This window comes from Microcaecilia unicolor, chromosome 2 (assembly GCF_901765095.1).
Source record: "Microcaecilia unicolor chromosome 2, aMicUni1.1, whole genome shotgun sequence".
NCBI lineage: Eukaryota > Metazoa > Chordata > Amphibia > Gymnophiona > Siphonopidae > Microcaecilia > Microcaecilia unicolor.
Window position 1 is genome coordinate 327562834 of NC_044032.1, and position 14322 is coordinate 327577155.

The 14322-nt window shown below is 45.6% G+C and overlaps 1 protein-coding gene across 1 annotated transcript in view; it reads right to left on the reverse strand.

The window, feature by feature from the left end:
• Window positions 1-14322, reverse strand: part of DNAH6 (dynein axonemal heavy chain 6) — a 2906060-nt gene that overhangs the window by 2435723 nt on the left and 456015 nt on the right. Inside the window, exon 16 of the mRNA XM_030192089.1 lies at window positions 2505-2657. Within this exon, the coding sequence (XP_030047949.1) occupies window positions 2505-2657 (153 nt within the window). The remainder of the gene's footprint in view (window positions 1-2504; window positions 2658-14322) is intronic.

A 14322-nucleotide genomic window follows, 5' to 3' on the forward strand; every position in this document is an offset into this window, starting at 1 on the left:
ATATAAAGTACTATAAGATTCATTATTGTTCAGGCTACTAGTTCAAAAACTTTAATTTTGCAAACCATGAAGCCCAAATAGGGCACAAAGCTGCTGGCATCACTTACATGTTCAACCACCATAAGGATCAATGGACACCATGAAAATAAAAGAAACAAATATTTCATTGTTAATGGAAAAACACTATCACAAGAAGAATTAAGAAAGAACTCTTGTGAAATTAATAAACCTTAAAGTTCTCCGCTGTATAACATTTTCTAAATTTTCCAACTTTCAATGCAACAAATTGTTATCTTTCATAAGTGCCACTTGCTCATCAGACAAAGAATTAACAGACGCCTCCAGTGGGGGTAATTTACCCTCAAGATAGAGACTTTCTGATTCATATTGTCAAGGTCTCATCGGAAACCTTGAGTCAAAGCAGTCAAAGTGGTAAACTTGCTAGAAATGGAACACCTCCAAAATAGCCAGTTTTCTGTTGGGACATTTTCAGCGACATCCAACTAAGTGCTGCTGAATATGACCAGTTAGCCCCGAATAAGCAATTTAATCAGCCAGGAGCCATTTCTGGATGGTTAAATTATAGGGCAGAACAAAGTCCACGGGGCACAGCCAAGCAATGGGCAAAAGCAGGACCAGGAGCAAACAGTGGTCCGTGCCAGGCAGCAAGCAATAGCAGATCCAGGAACAGGCAAAGAACAATACCACGTAGCAAACCATAGCAAGTCCAGAATCAGGCAGACGTCAGTACCAGGCATCAAACAGTAGCAAGTCCAGGATCAGGCAGAGGTCAATACCAGGCAGCAAACAGTAGCAAGTCCAGGATCAGGCAGAGGTCAATACCAGGCAGCAAACAGTAGCAAGTCCAGGAACAGGCAGAGGTCAAAACCAGGCATCAAACAGTAGCAAAACCAGAAGCACTGCAACTACCCAAGAAACTGAATAGAAGCCGAAGTGTGGAAGGACTGGAGGCAGGGCTTTAAATAGGACAGGAATTAAGCTCAAACATGCACAGCTGTCTTCAAGATGGCTGCCCCCACCGGAGACGCCCTCAAGCCCAAATATGGGCTTCCTTCCTGAGGCTTCCCAGCTCCAAGATGGCCGCTCCATCCTAAGGCGCCCACCTCTGAGATGGCCGCCCTATCCTGGAGATGCCCAAATCTAAGATGGCCGCCATATCCTCAGATGCCCATACCTTGCGTAAACAGGGAACATGACATCTTCTATGGGCAGACAGGGGATGTAAAATTCTAACATAGCTAATAAAACTTACTGAGAATAGTTTCCCAAATTTTGAGCAGGTTAAGCAGAAATAGGACATACTTAACTTACACTTGCTGTATTATCTGCAGGTGCACCACTATTATGAACCTGGGAAGGGAAGGATGCTAAGAGTATGTTAGTGCATCCTGTAGAAGAGCAGTTTACCTCTTTGCCAGTGAAAGGGCAAAAATGGCCTAATGCAAGACACGCTAAAGTATCCTGCATTACTTTTGCCATGTGTGTGCGCTAATTGCGCAGTAATTATTATTTTTATTTTTTGAAGGGGCATTTCAGGAGAAGCAGAGAGTAGGTATTCCTGAGTTACCCAGTTAGCATATCTGCATTACTATGTGCTAACTAGTTAATGCACAGTTAACGCATGAGCCCTTACCATCTCCTTAAATAGGCAGTAAAAGCTCTCGCATTAATTGCTTTGGTTGGCTGTGTACTAAAGCAAGGATTAGCACCAGGCCAGATATTCAAATAATTCAAAAAGTCCTTTTTTAGGCACACTCTAAAAATGGGCTTAGTGTGCAGGAAAGTCCCACATTAGGGCATGCTTAGTAAAAGGGCCCCAAAGTTCTGTTGTACAGTATCAGTTTCCAACACTGCAAAAACAGCCCATCAGTTTCATTCATCGCCTCTAATACCTTTCTAGAAACATAAAGAGCTAGATTCAGTAAATGGTACCCAAACTCGGGTGCCAGAAAAAAAATCAGCATGGAGTGCTATTCTATAAAAAGTACTCCAAGTTGAGTGCTCTTTAAGAATAGCACTTAGAGCCCATTCCTGCATCTAAATTTGGGCACCGGTATTTACACCAGCTGAAACCTGGTGTAAATGTTGATCCCCAGTTCTTGGCATTTGGGCGTGGGAATGGTGGTATTCTATAACTCCACATGCAAATGTTTAGAATACCCCTAACAGGCCACACCCCCTTTTCAGTTGCACGCTAGAAGATTTAGGAGCGCAGGATTATAGAATAGTGTGCAGGAATGTATGTGCAAAATCTAATTACTGCCATTTAACTACAATACTTAATTGTTGACATCAATTTATTTCTAGTTTATGGCTTGTTAGCTAATTAATTTGCACACACATCTTCAATCCATGTGCAAATTTTGGTGCCCAAATTTGGACACCATATTTAGAATCCTGGGGATAAATGTCTACCTTATAATAGTAAATTTGAAATTTTGAACAGTATTTATTTTCACCTTATTAAAATACATTTTACTTACCCTTTCTTGTATTTCATCAAGGAATATCAAGCTGTTAACATATTCTAATGTTGCTGATGGAGAAAATTCAAGCTTAAATTGTGCGTCTTGTGCCTCAGCTATAATTGCATCCAATTTCTTCTTTGCCAGATCAGGAAGCATCTCATTAATGGCCTAGAAATGTAGATGATACTCATATAACTTCCTTCTAGTAGAACACAGCTAGACATAAAATACTAATAGGCTTGCCTTTTTTAAACCCAACATGTAGTTTTGTACTTAAGGGAACTTATAGTCTCAAAATTTTATTGCAGCATATATTTCTCTAGTTAGGTCAGCATTTAAGTTGTTTCTTCAGCCTGCAGTAGTCAGCGTTTTTCTACTACCGGCAGCAGCATGCGCACCAGACTATAGTTGTATACTGGCACCAGCTATAATGCAGCCATCAGCAGTTATCTGTATACCAGCAATATTCATACCAGTACCCAGATAACTACCAGGACAATTTTGAGACTGTTTGACCATGTTATTAGCGGCACTACCCAGGTAAGCGCTGCTGAAAATCTAGGTATGACCTGGTGAGTGGGGCATATCCAAGTAGGAGCCACTCCAAATACCAGGCCCTTGATTTCAGCATTTATGAAGGGCCTAATGAAATGATATAACTACACCGAACATCATTGTAATAGACTCTGCAGTGGTTGCACCGACAAAGACTTAAGTAAATTTCATGTTAGTCATGTATGTTTGTCTTGACTAGACTATAAGCTGCATAGAATAGGGGTTGTTTCTTACATGTTTTTATACAACAATGTGTATATCAATTTGCCCTTTAGAAATTATAAGTCATAGTAGTAGTGTGGAATTACATTTTAGAAAGGACGTACAAGTTGTAAAAAGATAATCCAAGTCAGTATGTCTCCAGTGACACCAGTGACATATCCCCATTATTTCTTTTGCTCCTTAGACTTTTCTTTTTTTTTTTTATTCTTTATTTATGATTTTAAATTATATACATTCAAGGATAAACCTTGTACAGAAATTCAGGTAGAAATCAAAAACGTATTATTCCAAAGAATTCACATAAACTAATTTTCAATGAAAATTATTTGAAGAATGGAATAATTAAAGAAAATAATACACTTAAGATAATTACAACCTTTCTTAGACCCCAATTATAGGCAAAGGGGGAGAAAAGAGTTAGAGAAGATTATATACAAGCAATTTTTAAGATAGTAATTCAGGCTACATTTTCTTCCAGTAACTTTTACTTCACTTGTTTCATCTCTACAAACGATTTTAGTTGTTCCGGTGTAAAAAAGATGTATTTAGTTTGTCCCAGCCTCACCACACACTTACATGGGTAAGCAAGAAAAAAAGAAGCCCCTATATCCATAGTCTTTTGTTTTAAAGTCAGAAATAATTTCCTTTTTTGTTGTGTAGCCTTGGTGATATCTGGATAAATCCATATTTTAGAACCATAGAATTGAGCATTCATATTTCTGAAATAAAGCTTTAAAATAGCATTGTAGTCCTGCTCAAATACCAAAGATATAATCGTTGTGACTCTGTTAGTTATAATATCTGAGGATTGTTCCAATATATCAGAAATATTTTGTAAATTTAGGTTATCTTCTTCAGGGCCTTGCACTCCTTCTCTATTCTTAGGAATATAATAAATTTTGTTTAGCGGGGGTACACCCTCTGAAGGAAAATGAAGAGTCTCTATCAGGTATTTTTTAAAGGTATCAACCAGAGATACCCCCGCTATCAATGGAAAATTTAAAAGTCGGAGATTAAGGCACCGATTAAAATGTTCAATTTGCTCAATTTTTTGCCTCATGTTTGTAGAGTCCTTCACTGTCGTGATTTTAAAGGCATTCAGGGCTTCAACCTCCTTCTGTACCGATTTAACTTGTGTAGTTATATCATCTTTAACAGAGTCTACTGTCTTTTTTAAGTCCTCAAACTTAGTATTCAATATTAGTATATCACCTGAAGTCTTCTGAAGTGTAGTGGTGATCTGGTCTAACATCACCTTCAGCGTTTGCAGCGTCACCTCCGAAGTCTGTGCCATAGGGGAAGTATTCCCCCTGGCTCCCCAAGTCGTTGCCTGTGCCTCTGGGTCCTCACTAGAAACTCCTTTCGGCACACCTTCCGGGTCGTCGGGGTTTCCCACCAGGGCCGCTTTCGACATCGGGCTGGGAGGGATCAGTGAAAGCGATGGTGGCGATAGGGAGACTTCGAGGCATATTTTCAAAGCACTTAGCCTTCCAAAGTTCCATAGGTTTCTATGGAACTTTGGAAGGCTAAGTGCTTTGAAAATATGCCTCTATCTCTCCCAGTGGGGCTTCCGCTTCTCCGGACCTCCCCACAGCGGGATCCTCTCCCCGAATCCTGGGAGCACCGGGGAAAAAACGCTCCAGCGATGTTTGACCCGAAGAGGGAGTTGAGGTAGGTGGAGGCACTACCCTCAAAACTCCCTTACGTTTATGGGGCATTTCAACGGGGAAAAAAAAAAGAACTTTTCAGCTCAATTCTCACAGAGCGTTTTCATGTCCACCCGGTGCGGCAGCCATCTTAGTTTTCTCCCCCTTAGACTTTTCTAAGCATCGCTGGTTGGCAAGTCTAAGGAGTACAAGAAATAATGGGGGTATGTCCTTGAAACAGCTTTATCTACAAAAGCTAAGTCTTTTTATTAAAATATTAACAAGGTTTAAATTAAAGTTTAAGAAGACACCATGTGTGATATGATAAATAAGATATAATACTCAAATTAAAGAGACCAATGACGAGTATTGTGCTTGATTTTTGAAACCATACAAATTTTTTTATTGGTTTCAAGTTGCACTACTGAGGTCTGTTCAAACTATTTTATTTATTTATTACATTTTTACCCCACATTTTCTCACCTATTTGCAGGCTCAATGTGGCTTACATAGTACCGTAAAGGCGTTCGCCAGTCGGTTGATAATAAATTCAGGTTATATTGTGGTCAAAATGAGGTAGGTGTGTATCAGGCACCATGAGGATGGAAGGGATAAAGATTGTATATTGTCCAGTACGATCATTGGTTATGTTGTGTTGCTGGGTGTGGGGATTTACGTCGGATCGGTGGGGTAAGCCTTTTTGAAGAGGGTGGTTTTAGTGATTTCCTGAAGTTTAGATGGTCATGGATTATTTTCATTGCTTTTGGGAGTCCATTCCATAGTTGTGCGCTTAAGTAGGAGAAGCTGGATGCATAAGTTGTTTTGTATTTCAGTCCTTTGCAGTTTGGGTAATGTAGGTTTATGTATGATCGTGATGATCCGATTCTGTTTCTGGTTGGTAGATCTATGAGGTCTGTCATGTATCCTGGGACTACGCCATAGATAATTTTGTGGACCAAGGTGCAGATTTTGAAAATGATCCGTTTTTTTGATTGGGAGCCAGTGTAGCTTTTCTCGGAGGGGTTTAGCACTTTCAAAGTGTATTTTACCAAATATCAGCCTGGCAGCTGTGTTTTGGGCAGTCTGGAGTTTTTTTGCGAGTTGTTCTTTACATCCCGCATAGATCCCGTTGCAGTAGTCTGTATGGCTTAGGACCATATAAATGTCAATTCAGGTACATGTACATTCCAAAATTTGAATTCATTTACTAAAGTTTGCAGTGTATGGAAACTAAAGGGTCCTTTTACAAAGGCGTGCTAGCGTTTTTAGCGGGTGCTAAAAATAAGCATGCGCTAAACGTCAGAGATGCCTATATATTCTTATGGGCAAACCACTATCCCCTAGATTCTATATAGCGCACCTATGGGCTCATTTTCGAAAGAGAAGGACGCCCATCTTTTGACATAAATTGGAAGATGGGCATCCTTCTCACAGGGTCGTCCAAATCGGTATAATCGAAAGCCGATTTTGGACGTCCCCAACTGCTTTCCATCGCAGGGATAGCCAAAGTTCAAGGGGGCGTATTGGAGGCGTAGTGAAGGTGGGACTTGGGCGTGCCTAACACGTGGATGTCCTCGACCCATAATTGAAAGAAACAAGGATGTCCCTGACGAACACTTGGATGACTTTACCTGGTCGTGTTTTTCTTACGACCAAGGCACAACAAGGTGCCCGAAATGACCAGATGACCACTGGAGAGAATTGGGGATGACCTTCCCTTACTCCCCCAGTGGATCTTTAAAAATATTGATTGCCAGCCTCTATGCCAACCTCAGATGTCATACTCAGCTCCATCACAACAGTATGCAGGTCCCTGGAGCAGTTTTAGTGGGTGCAGTGCACTTCAGCCAGGCGGACCCAGGCGCATCCCCCCTACCTGTTACGTTTGTGAAGGAAGCAGCAAGTCCTCCAAAACCCACTGTACCCACATACCCCCTTCCCCGTAAGGGCTATGGTAGTGGTGTACAGTTGTTGGTAATGGGTTTTAGAGGGGGTTTGGGGGGCTCAGCACACAAGCTAAGGGAGCTATGTACCTGGGAGCAATTTATGAAGTCCACTGCAGTGCCCCCTAGGGTGCCCAGTTGGTGTCCTGGCATGTCAGGGGGACCAGTGCACTAGAAATACTGGCTCCTCCCACAACCAAATGGCTTGCATTTGGTCATTTCTGAGATGGACGTACTTGGTTTTGATTATCACCGAAAATCAGAAACGACCAAGTCTAGGGTCGACCAAATCTAGGGACGACCACATTTAAGGATTTGGACATTCCTGACGGTATTGTTGAAACGTAAGATGGATGTCCATCTTGTTTCAAAAATACAGGTTTCCCCACCCCTATATTGGGACATTTTGTGAGGATGTCCATATCAAAACATGGACTTTCCTTTCGAAAATGCCCCTCCTAGCGATCCACGCTGAAATCCAAGCGTATTCTGTAACAACACATGTAACTTAATTGGTTTAACGAGCCAATCAGCGTTGATAACAGCACTTAATAAGCAATAATGAACACTAATTGGCAATATTTAGAATGTATGCGCACATCTCGCTAAGCATATTCTGTAACGCAGTAGTACATCTAACTTCTAACACACACAGCCAAAAATGGGTGTGGTTATGGGTGGGGAAATGGGTGTTTCATGGACATTCCAAGATTTATGCTTGTAGTTATAGAATATGGCCTAGCGCACCTAAAGCTACATGCTGGGATTTACTTTGTTTAAACTGGTGTAAATGGATGTGCGTAGTTTTAGGTACTGAGATATCAACTAAGCATATTCTATATACTACGCCTAAATCTAGGTGCCCCTTATCTAATATAATAATTTGCTCCTGCAACGTTCCAATGTCTCTGCCTGTGTTCATAACCATCTCCTGACGTCACTCTCCCGCAGTAGAAGCCTGCTTGCCTGACGTCAGGAGATGTTGCTACTCAAAGCAGGGAGCCGCGACGTGTCTCAGGTGACTACAGAATCGCTCCCCTCCTTCCCCCCCCGTCCTCCCTCCGAGTTCCAGGCCCCCCTCTCCTCCTCCCCCCTCTACGAGTTCCAGCCCCCTCCCCTCTGAGTTCCATGCCTCCCTCCCTCCCTCTCCTCCCCTTCCAGTTACAGGCCCCCTCCCCTTCGACTTGCAGGATGCCCCCTCCCTCCCTCCAAGTTCCACGCCCCGACTCTCCTCCGACTTCCATGCCCCCGCGCCTCCCTCCCTCTCTCTGCCCGCCAAGCACAACCTGTCCTCCGGCAGCCCCTCACCTTCCTAAGTGCTGGCTGTATTTTAAAAATTCTTACCTTGGGATGCGGCATCCACAGTGAAGGCGAGCTGCGCTTCACACTGCCTTCGCATGTGTCTCAGCTCTGCCTCTGGTCCCGCCCTTCCGGAAACAGGAAATGAGGGCGGGACCAGAGACAGAGCTGAGACACATGCAAAGGCAGTGTGAAGCGCCACTCGCCTTCACTGTGGATGCCGCACCCCAAGGTAAGAATTTTTAAAATACAGCCAGCACTCAGGAAGGCGAGGGGCTACCAGAGGACAGGTCGTGCTTGGAGGGCAAAGAGAGAGAGGGAGGGATGCGGGGGGCCTTGGAACTCGGAGGGAGGGAGGGAGGTGGTGTCCTGCAAGTCGAAGGGGAGGGAGGGGGTCCTGGAACTCGAAGGGGAGGGAGGGAGGTGCAGGGGTGTGGAACTCGAACAAGAATGGGGGGCATGGAACTCGGAGGAGAGGGAAGGTGTCCTGGAACTCGAAGGGGAGGGGGTCCTGGAACTCAAAGGGGGGAGGGGGCCTGGAACTCGGAGGGCACACAGAGAAAGAGGTAGGGAAGGGGCCTGGAACTCAGAGGGGAGAGAGATGGAGGGAGGGGGGCCCTGGATATGGGTGGATGGAGAAGAGGCCAGGGGAGGATGCAGAGTTGATGCAAATGTAGTGGGGGAGGGCAAGGGACAGAGGAGAATTGCTGCACCACGATGGATGGAGGGGGCAGGGCACAAAGGACGTTTGCTGCATATGGATGAATGCAGGCGAGAGAACATAATTGGTGCACACAGGACACACACTACACTCTCTCACTCACACAGACAGACACACACATTCTGACTCTCTTTCAATCACACACTGTCTCTCAATCACACACTCTCTCTCTGATACACACTCTTTCTCTCTCACACATACTCACTCTCTGACACATACTCATTCACTCTCTCACACATACTCTCTCCTAACAGTTCCCTTAAAAACATAATTGCCATTAGAGGACAACCTTGCTAGCGCCCGTTTCATTTCTTTCAGAAAAAGGCCTTTTTTACTAGTAGAATATGTTTAGGTGAAAATGTTTTCTGCATGGAGTTTTAGGCACCATATATAGAATCCCCTCCTATGAGGCTCATTTTCAAAGCACTTTACAAAGTTCTATAGGTTTCTATAGGCCATCTGTTGTCTCTGCAGGAAGATCTCTACTTTTCTCAGCTGGCAATTGTGGACATGGAAATAGTGTCCCTTATTCACAAGATACACCTTTTATTATCCAACGCGAAAAGAATTTGTACCACAGGATATTCTGAGGAGTCTTGGTCATCTGTTGGATTTGTATATATTACTTAGCTGAAGTCAGGGTTGTAAAGCCTGATCTATATGTGGAAGGGTGGCAGGGGCAAGTTAGCTGTAACTTTGCTGAATTAATCTGTCTTGAAGGATTTATGTGCTCTGCCAGAGGTAGTGAAAACACTCATTTTACATAAGTACATAAGTAATGCCATACTGGGAAGAGACCAAGGGTCCATCGAGCCCAGCATCCTGTCCACGACAGCGGCAAATCCAGGCCAAGGGCACCTGGCAAGCTTCCCAAACGTACAAACATTCTATACATGTTATTCCTGGAATTGTGGATGTTTCCCAAGTCCATTTAGTAGCGGTTTATGGACTTGTCCTTTAGGAAACCGTCCAACCCCTTTTTAAACTCTGCTAAGCTAACCGCCTTCACCACTTTCTCCGGCAACGAATTCCAGACATTAATTATATGTTGGGTGAAGAAAACTTTTCTCCGATTTGTTTTAAATTTACTACACTGTAGTTTCATCGCATGCTCCCTAGTCCTAGTATTTTTGGAAAGCGTGAACAGACGCTTCACATCCACCTGTTCCACTCCAGTCATTATTTTATATACCTCTATCATGTCTCCCCTCAGCCGTCTCTTCTCCAAGCTGAATAGCCCTAGCCTTCTTAATCTTTCTTCATAGGGAAGTCGTCCCATCCCCGCTATCATTTTAGTCGCCCTTCTCTGCACCTTTTCCAATTCTACTATATCTTTCTTGAGATGCGGCGGCCAGAATTGAACACAATACTCAAGGTGCGGTCGCACCATGGAGCGATACAACGGCATTATAACATCCTCACACCTGTTTTCCATACCTTTCCTAATAATACCCAACATTCTATTCGCTTTCCTAGTCGCAGCAGCACACTGAGCAGAAGGTTTCAGCGTATTAACGACGACGACACCCAGATCCCTTTCTTGGTCCGTAACTCCTAACGTGGAACTTTGCATGACGTTGCTATAATTCGGGTTCTTTTTTCCCACATGCATCACCTTGCACTTGCTCACATTAAACGTCATCTGCCATTTAGCCGCCCAGTCTCCCAGTCTCGTAAGGTCCTCTTGTAATTTTTCAACAATCCTGTCGCGATTTAACAACTTTGAATAACTTTGTGTCATCAGCAAATTTAATTACCTCGCTAGTTACTCCCATCTCTAAATCATTTATAAATATATTAAAAAGCAGCGGTCCTAGCACAGACCCCTGAGGAACCCCACTAACTACCCTTCTCCATTGTAAATACTGACCATTTAACCCCACTCTCTGTTTCCTATCCTTCAACCAGTTTTTAATCCACAATAGCACATTTCCTCCTATCCCATGACCCTCCAATTTCCTCTGTAGCCTTTCATGAGGTACCTTGTCAAACGACTTTTGAAAATCCAGATACACAATATCAACCGGTTCCCCTTTGTCCACATGTTTGTTTACTCTTTCAAAGAATTGAAGTAAATTGGTCAGGCAAGATTTCCCCACACAAAAGCCGTGCTGACTTGGTCTCAGTAATCCATGTCCTCGGATGTGCTCTGTAATTTTGTTTTTAATAATAGCCTCTACCATTTTCCCCGGCACTGACGTCAGACTCACCGGTCTATAATTTCCTGGATCTCCCCTGGAGCCTTTTTAAAAAATCGGCGTTACATTGGCCACCCTCCAATCTTCCGGTACCACGCTCGATTTTAAGGATAAGTTGCATATCACTAGCAGTAGCTCTGCAAGCTCATTTTTCAGTTCTATCAGTACTCTAGGATGAATACCATCCAGTCCAGGAGATTTGCTACTCTTCAGTTTGCTGAACTGCCCCATTACATAGTAACATAGTAGATGACGGCAGAAAAAGACCTGCACGGTCCATCCAGTCTGCCCAAGAAGATAAATTCATATGTGCCACTTTTTTTATTTGTACTTTCCTCTTCAGTGCACAGACCGTATAAGTCTGGCCAGCCCTATCCCCGTTTCCCAACCACCAACCCCGCCTCCCAACCACCAGCTCTGGCACAGACCGTATAAGTCTGCCCAGCACTATCCCTGCCACCCACCACCGGCTCTGGCACAGACCATATAAGTCTGCCCAGCACTATCCCCGCCTCCCAACCACCAGCTCTGGCACAGACCGTATAAGTCTGCCCAGCACTATCCCTGCCACCCACCACCGGCTCTGGCACAGACCGTATAAGTCTGCCCAGCACTAGTCCCCCCTCCCAACCACCAGCCCCAGCACAGACCGTATATGTCTGCCCACACTAGCACCGCCTCCCAACCACCAGCTCTGCCACCTATTCTAGGCTAAGCTCCTGAGGATCCCTTTCTTCTGCACAGGATTCCTTTATGTTTATCCCACACGTTTGAATTCCGTTACCGTTTTCATCTCCACCACCTCCCGCGGGAGGGCATTCCAAGCGTCAGTCGTTGTCAGACAGAGGGCAGGAAGGAGGTGCGGTCAGAGGCTCTGAGGAAAGGGAGCCAGGCCTGGTCCCTTCCCCAGCTATGCGGAGGGGGCCTGGGGAGAGAGGCCCAGGAAACTCCCAGGCTATGGGGCCTACAAGGCCGAAGGATCTGAAGGCCCGGCGGAGTAGCTCTCAGCCAGTCCCTCCTCCAGCACGAAGGGAGCGTAGTCCCCTGGACCGTAAAGCGCCCAGGGCCAGGGAAGATTGTGGATCTGAAGCCTCCTCCATGACCCAGCGGCGTCCAGGTAAGGAGCCTGAAGATCATGGGGGAGGAAGGAGGAAGGTTGAGGCCCTAAAGGTGCAGACCCAGAAGGAGCAAGGACAAGAAGGAATGGAGGTGGGGCAGGAGGCCCAGTTGGGATTTGAGGCAGCCGGCAGTGAAGAAGAGTGGTCAGAAGAAGGGGAGGAGGCCGGTGAGTGGGAGAATATGGACCCAGGACAGTGTGCCAGAGAAACGGTGGAGCGGGTGAGGCACATCAAGTCTCTGGAGAAGGAAATAGAGGAGCTGGGGAAACGGTTGAAAATGACTAAAGCCATGAGTAGGCTGGCCCCAGCAGAGCATGGTCAAAAGTATAAGACTGCAGAAAAGCGCTTAACAAAGTTGCTGAAACAGAAGGAAAAAAGAATTGCTTGTTTAAAAACAGGCTCTGCAAATCCCTTGAGGGAGGTTTATGAGAATCAAGAGAGGATGCAGGCTGGTACATCTAAAACTATGAGCCAGGAGGTTTTTTCCCCAGCACAGGAATCTACCAGTTTAAGCTCAGGAACATTGTTTCACAAAAGGCAGTTGGTAACAGAGATTGTACAAAGTCCAAACAGTCAAAGTACATTGCAAACTATGAAAGCCCTGATGAGCCCAAGGGAAGAGGGAGTACTCAGGTTGGATACGGTTCCAGGAGAAGGGGGAGGGGCGGATTGTTTGGCCTCAGGTATTCCGGTAGAACAGAAAGGAAAAGACACAAAGTTACAACACTGTCATATTATTGAAACGGATGGAGACAGGCTTTTCACCCAGGACAATTGTTCAGTACCCACTAGTGGGGAAGAAGAACAGGGTGTGGAAAAAAGTATTGAACTTACCTGTATGGAGAGATTGCAAGAGAAGCAAAAGCCAGCAGGCTTCCAACTGCAGGAGCACTCCAAAGGTGCTCTGATTGAGGCAGCAGTTTCTGGTGATCAATTATCATCAGCTGTGCAGCTTGGCTCAGAGCAGGTCTGCCCGCGAGGTCAGGACGGACAGGAGGAAGAATCAGGAGAGATCTCTGTTCAATCTGCAGCCAAGTTTGCAGGGGACCTGCTAGGGTATGGTGCCCAGGACATAGAGAATCAGCAGGAGAAAGAGGAACTGGAACAGGAGTTGCATGGAATGGAGCAGGACATTGGACCAATTGCTCAGACCAGAGTAAGCTCTGAAAGTGCACTAATTTTTAAAGCTCCTGATGTCCCAGTTGAAGGTCTGGGTTTGAACTGGTTGAGGGGGGGCTGTGTGCGAGGGGAGGGTGGGGGGCGGGGGGAGGGTCTTGGTCAAGAGAGGGGTATGCTTTCTTGTCGGAAGGTGGGGGAGGGGGATGTGGGGAGCCGGGATTCGGAGGAAGGGAAGAAGGGTAGGGGAGAAGTGAGGGGGGCGGGGGAGGGGCAGGGTGCTCTTTCCTTTGCGGCGGTGGTGAGGGGTGAGGGGGGAGGGGAGATGGGGGGGCGGCCAGTGTCTGTGGAGGGATCAAGGGGGAAAGGGGGGGAAGGGAGAGGGGCGGGGCAAATCCCCAAACGAAGGAATGTGGTGCAGATTAGATGGGTGGGGGAGGGGGCTATGCCTTCTCGGGAGACGGTTTTGAGGATGGTCATGGGCCTGGGGTTTGTGCCGGAGGACTTCTATGCCTGTATTCACCCAGTTAATTTGCCTGAGTACGATGTTAGTTTTCTAACGCAGAGGGGTATGGAAATCTTTTGGGAGAGGTATGAGGGGGTGAAAGGAAGGGGGGATTGGAGCAATTATGTGGTTATTCCTATTAGTAGACCTGACTTGGTGCAAGTCACTGTATTGGTACGAAACGAGTCCATTTCAGGGGCAGACCTGGCCTACTGGTTACAGCGGCATGCGGATTTGAGAACCCCGTTATCCAAACTCCCGGATCCAAGTAGGGTGTGGGCAGGGGGGTGGGGGGCTTGGGTTAAGCTAAGACAGGAAGGGCAAGTGGTCAAGCACATTCCTTCTGCGGCTTTTATTGGCCGGGACAGGATTCTCTGTTTTTACAAGGGACAGCCACGGCAGTGTTTCCGTTGCGGATCCTTTCGCCATTATAGTATGTCTTGCCCAGTACAACAGTGTGTAAAGTGCGGGAGTAAGGAGCACTATACAGAAAATTGTTCCTCTATCCGT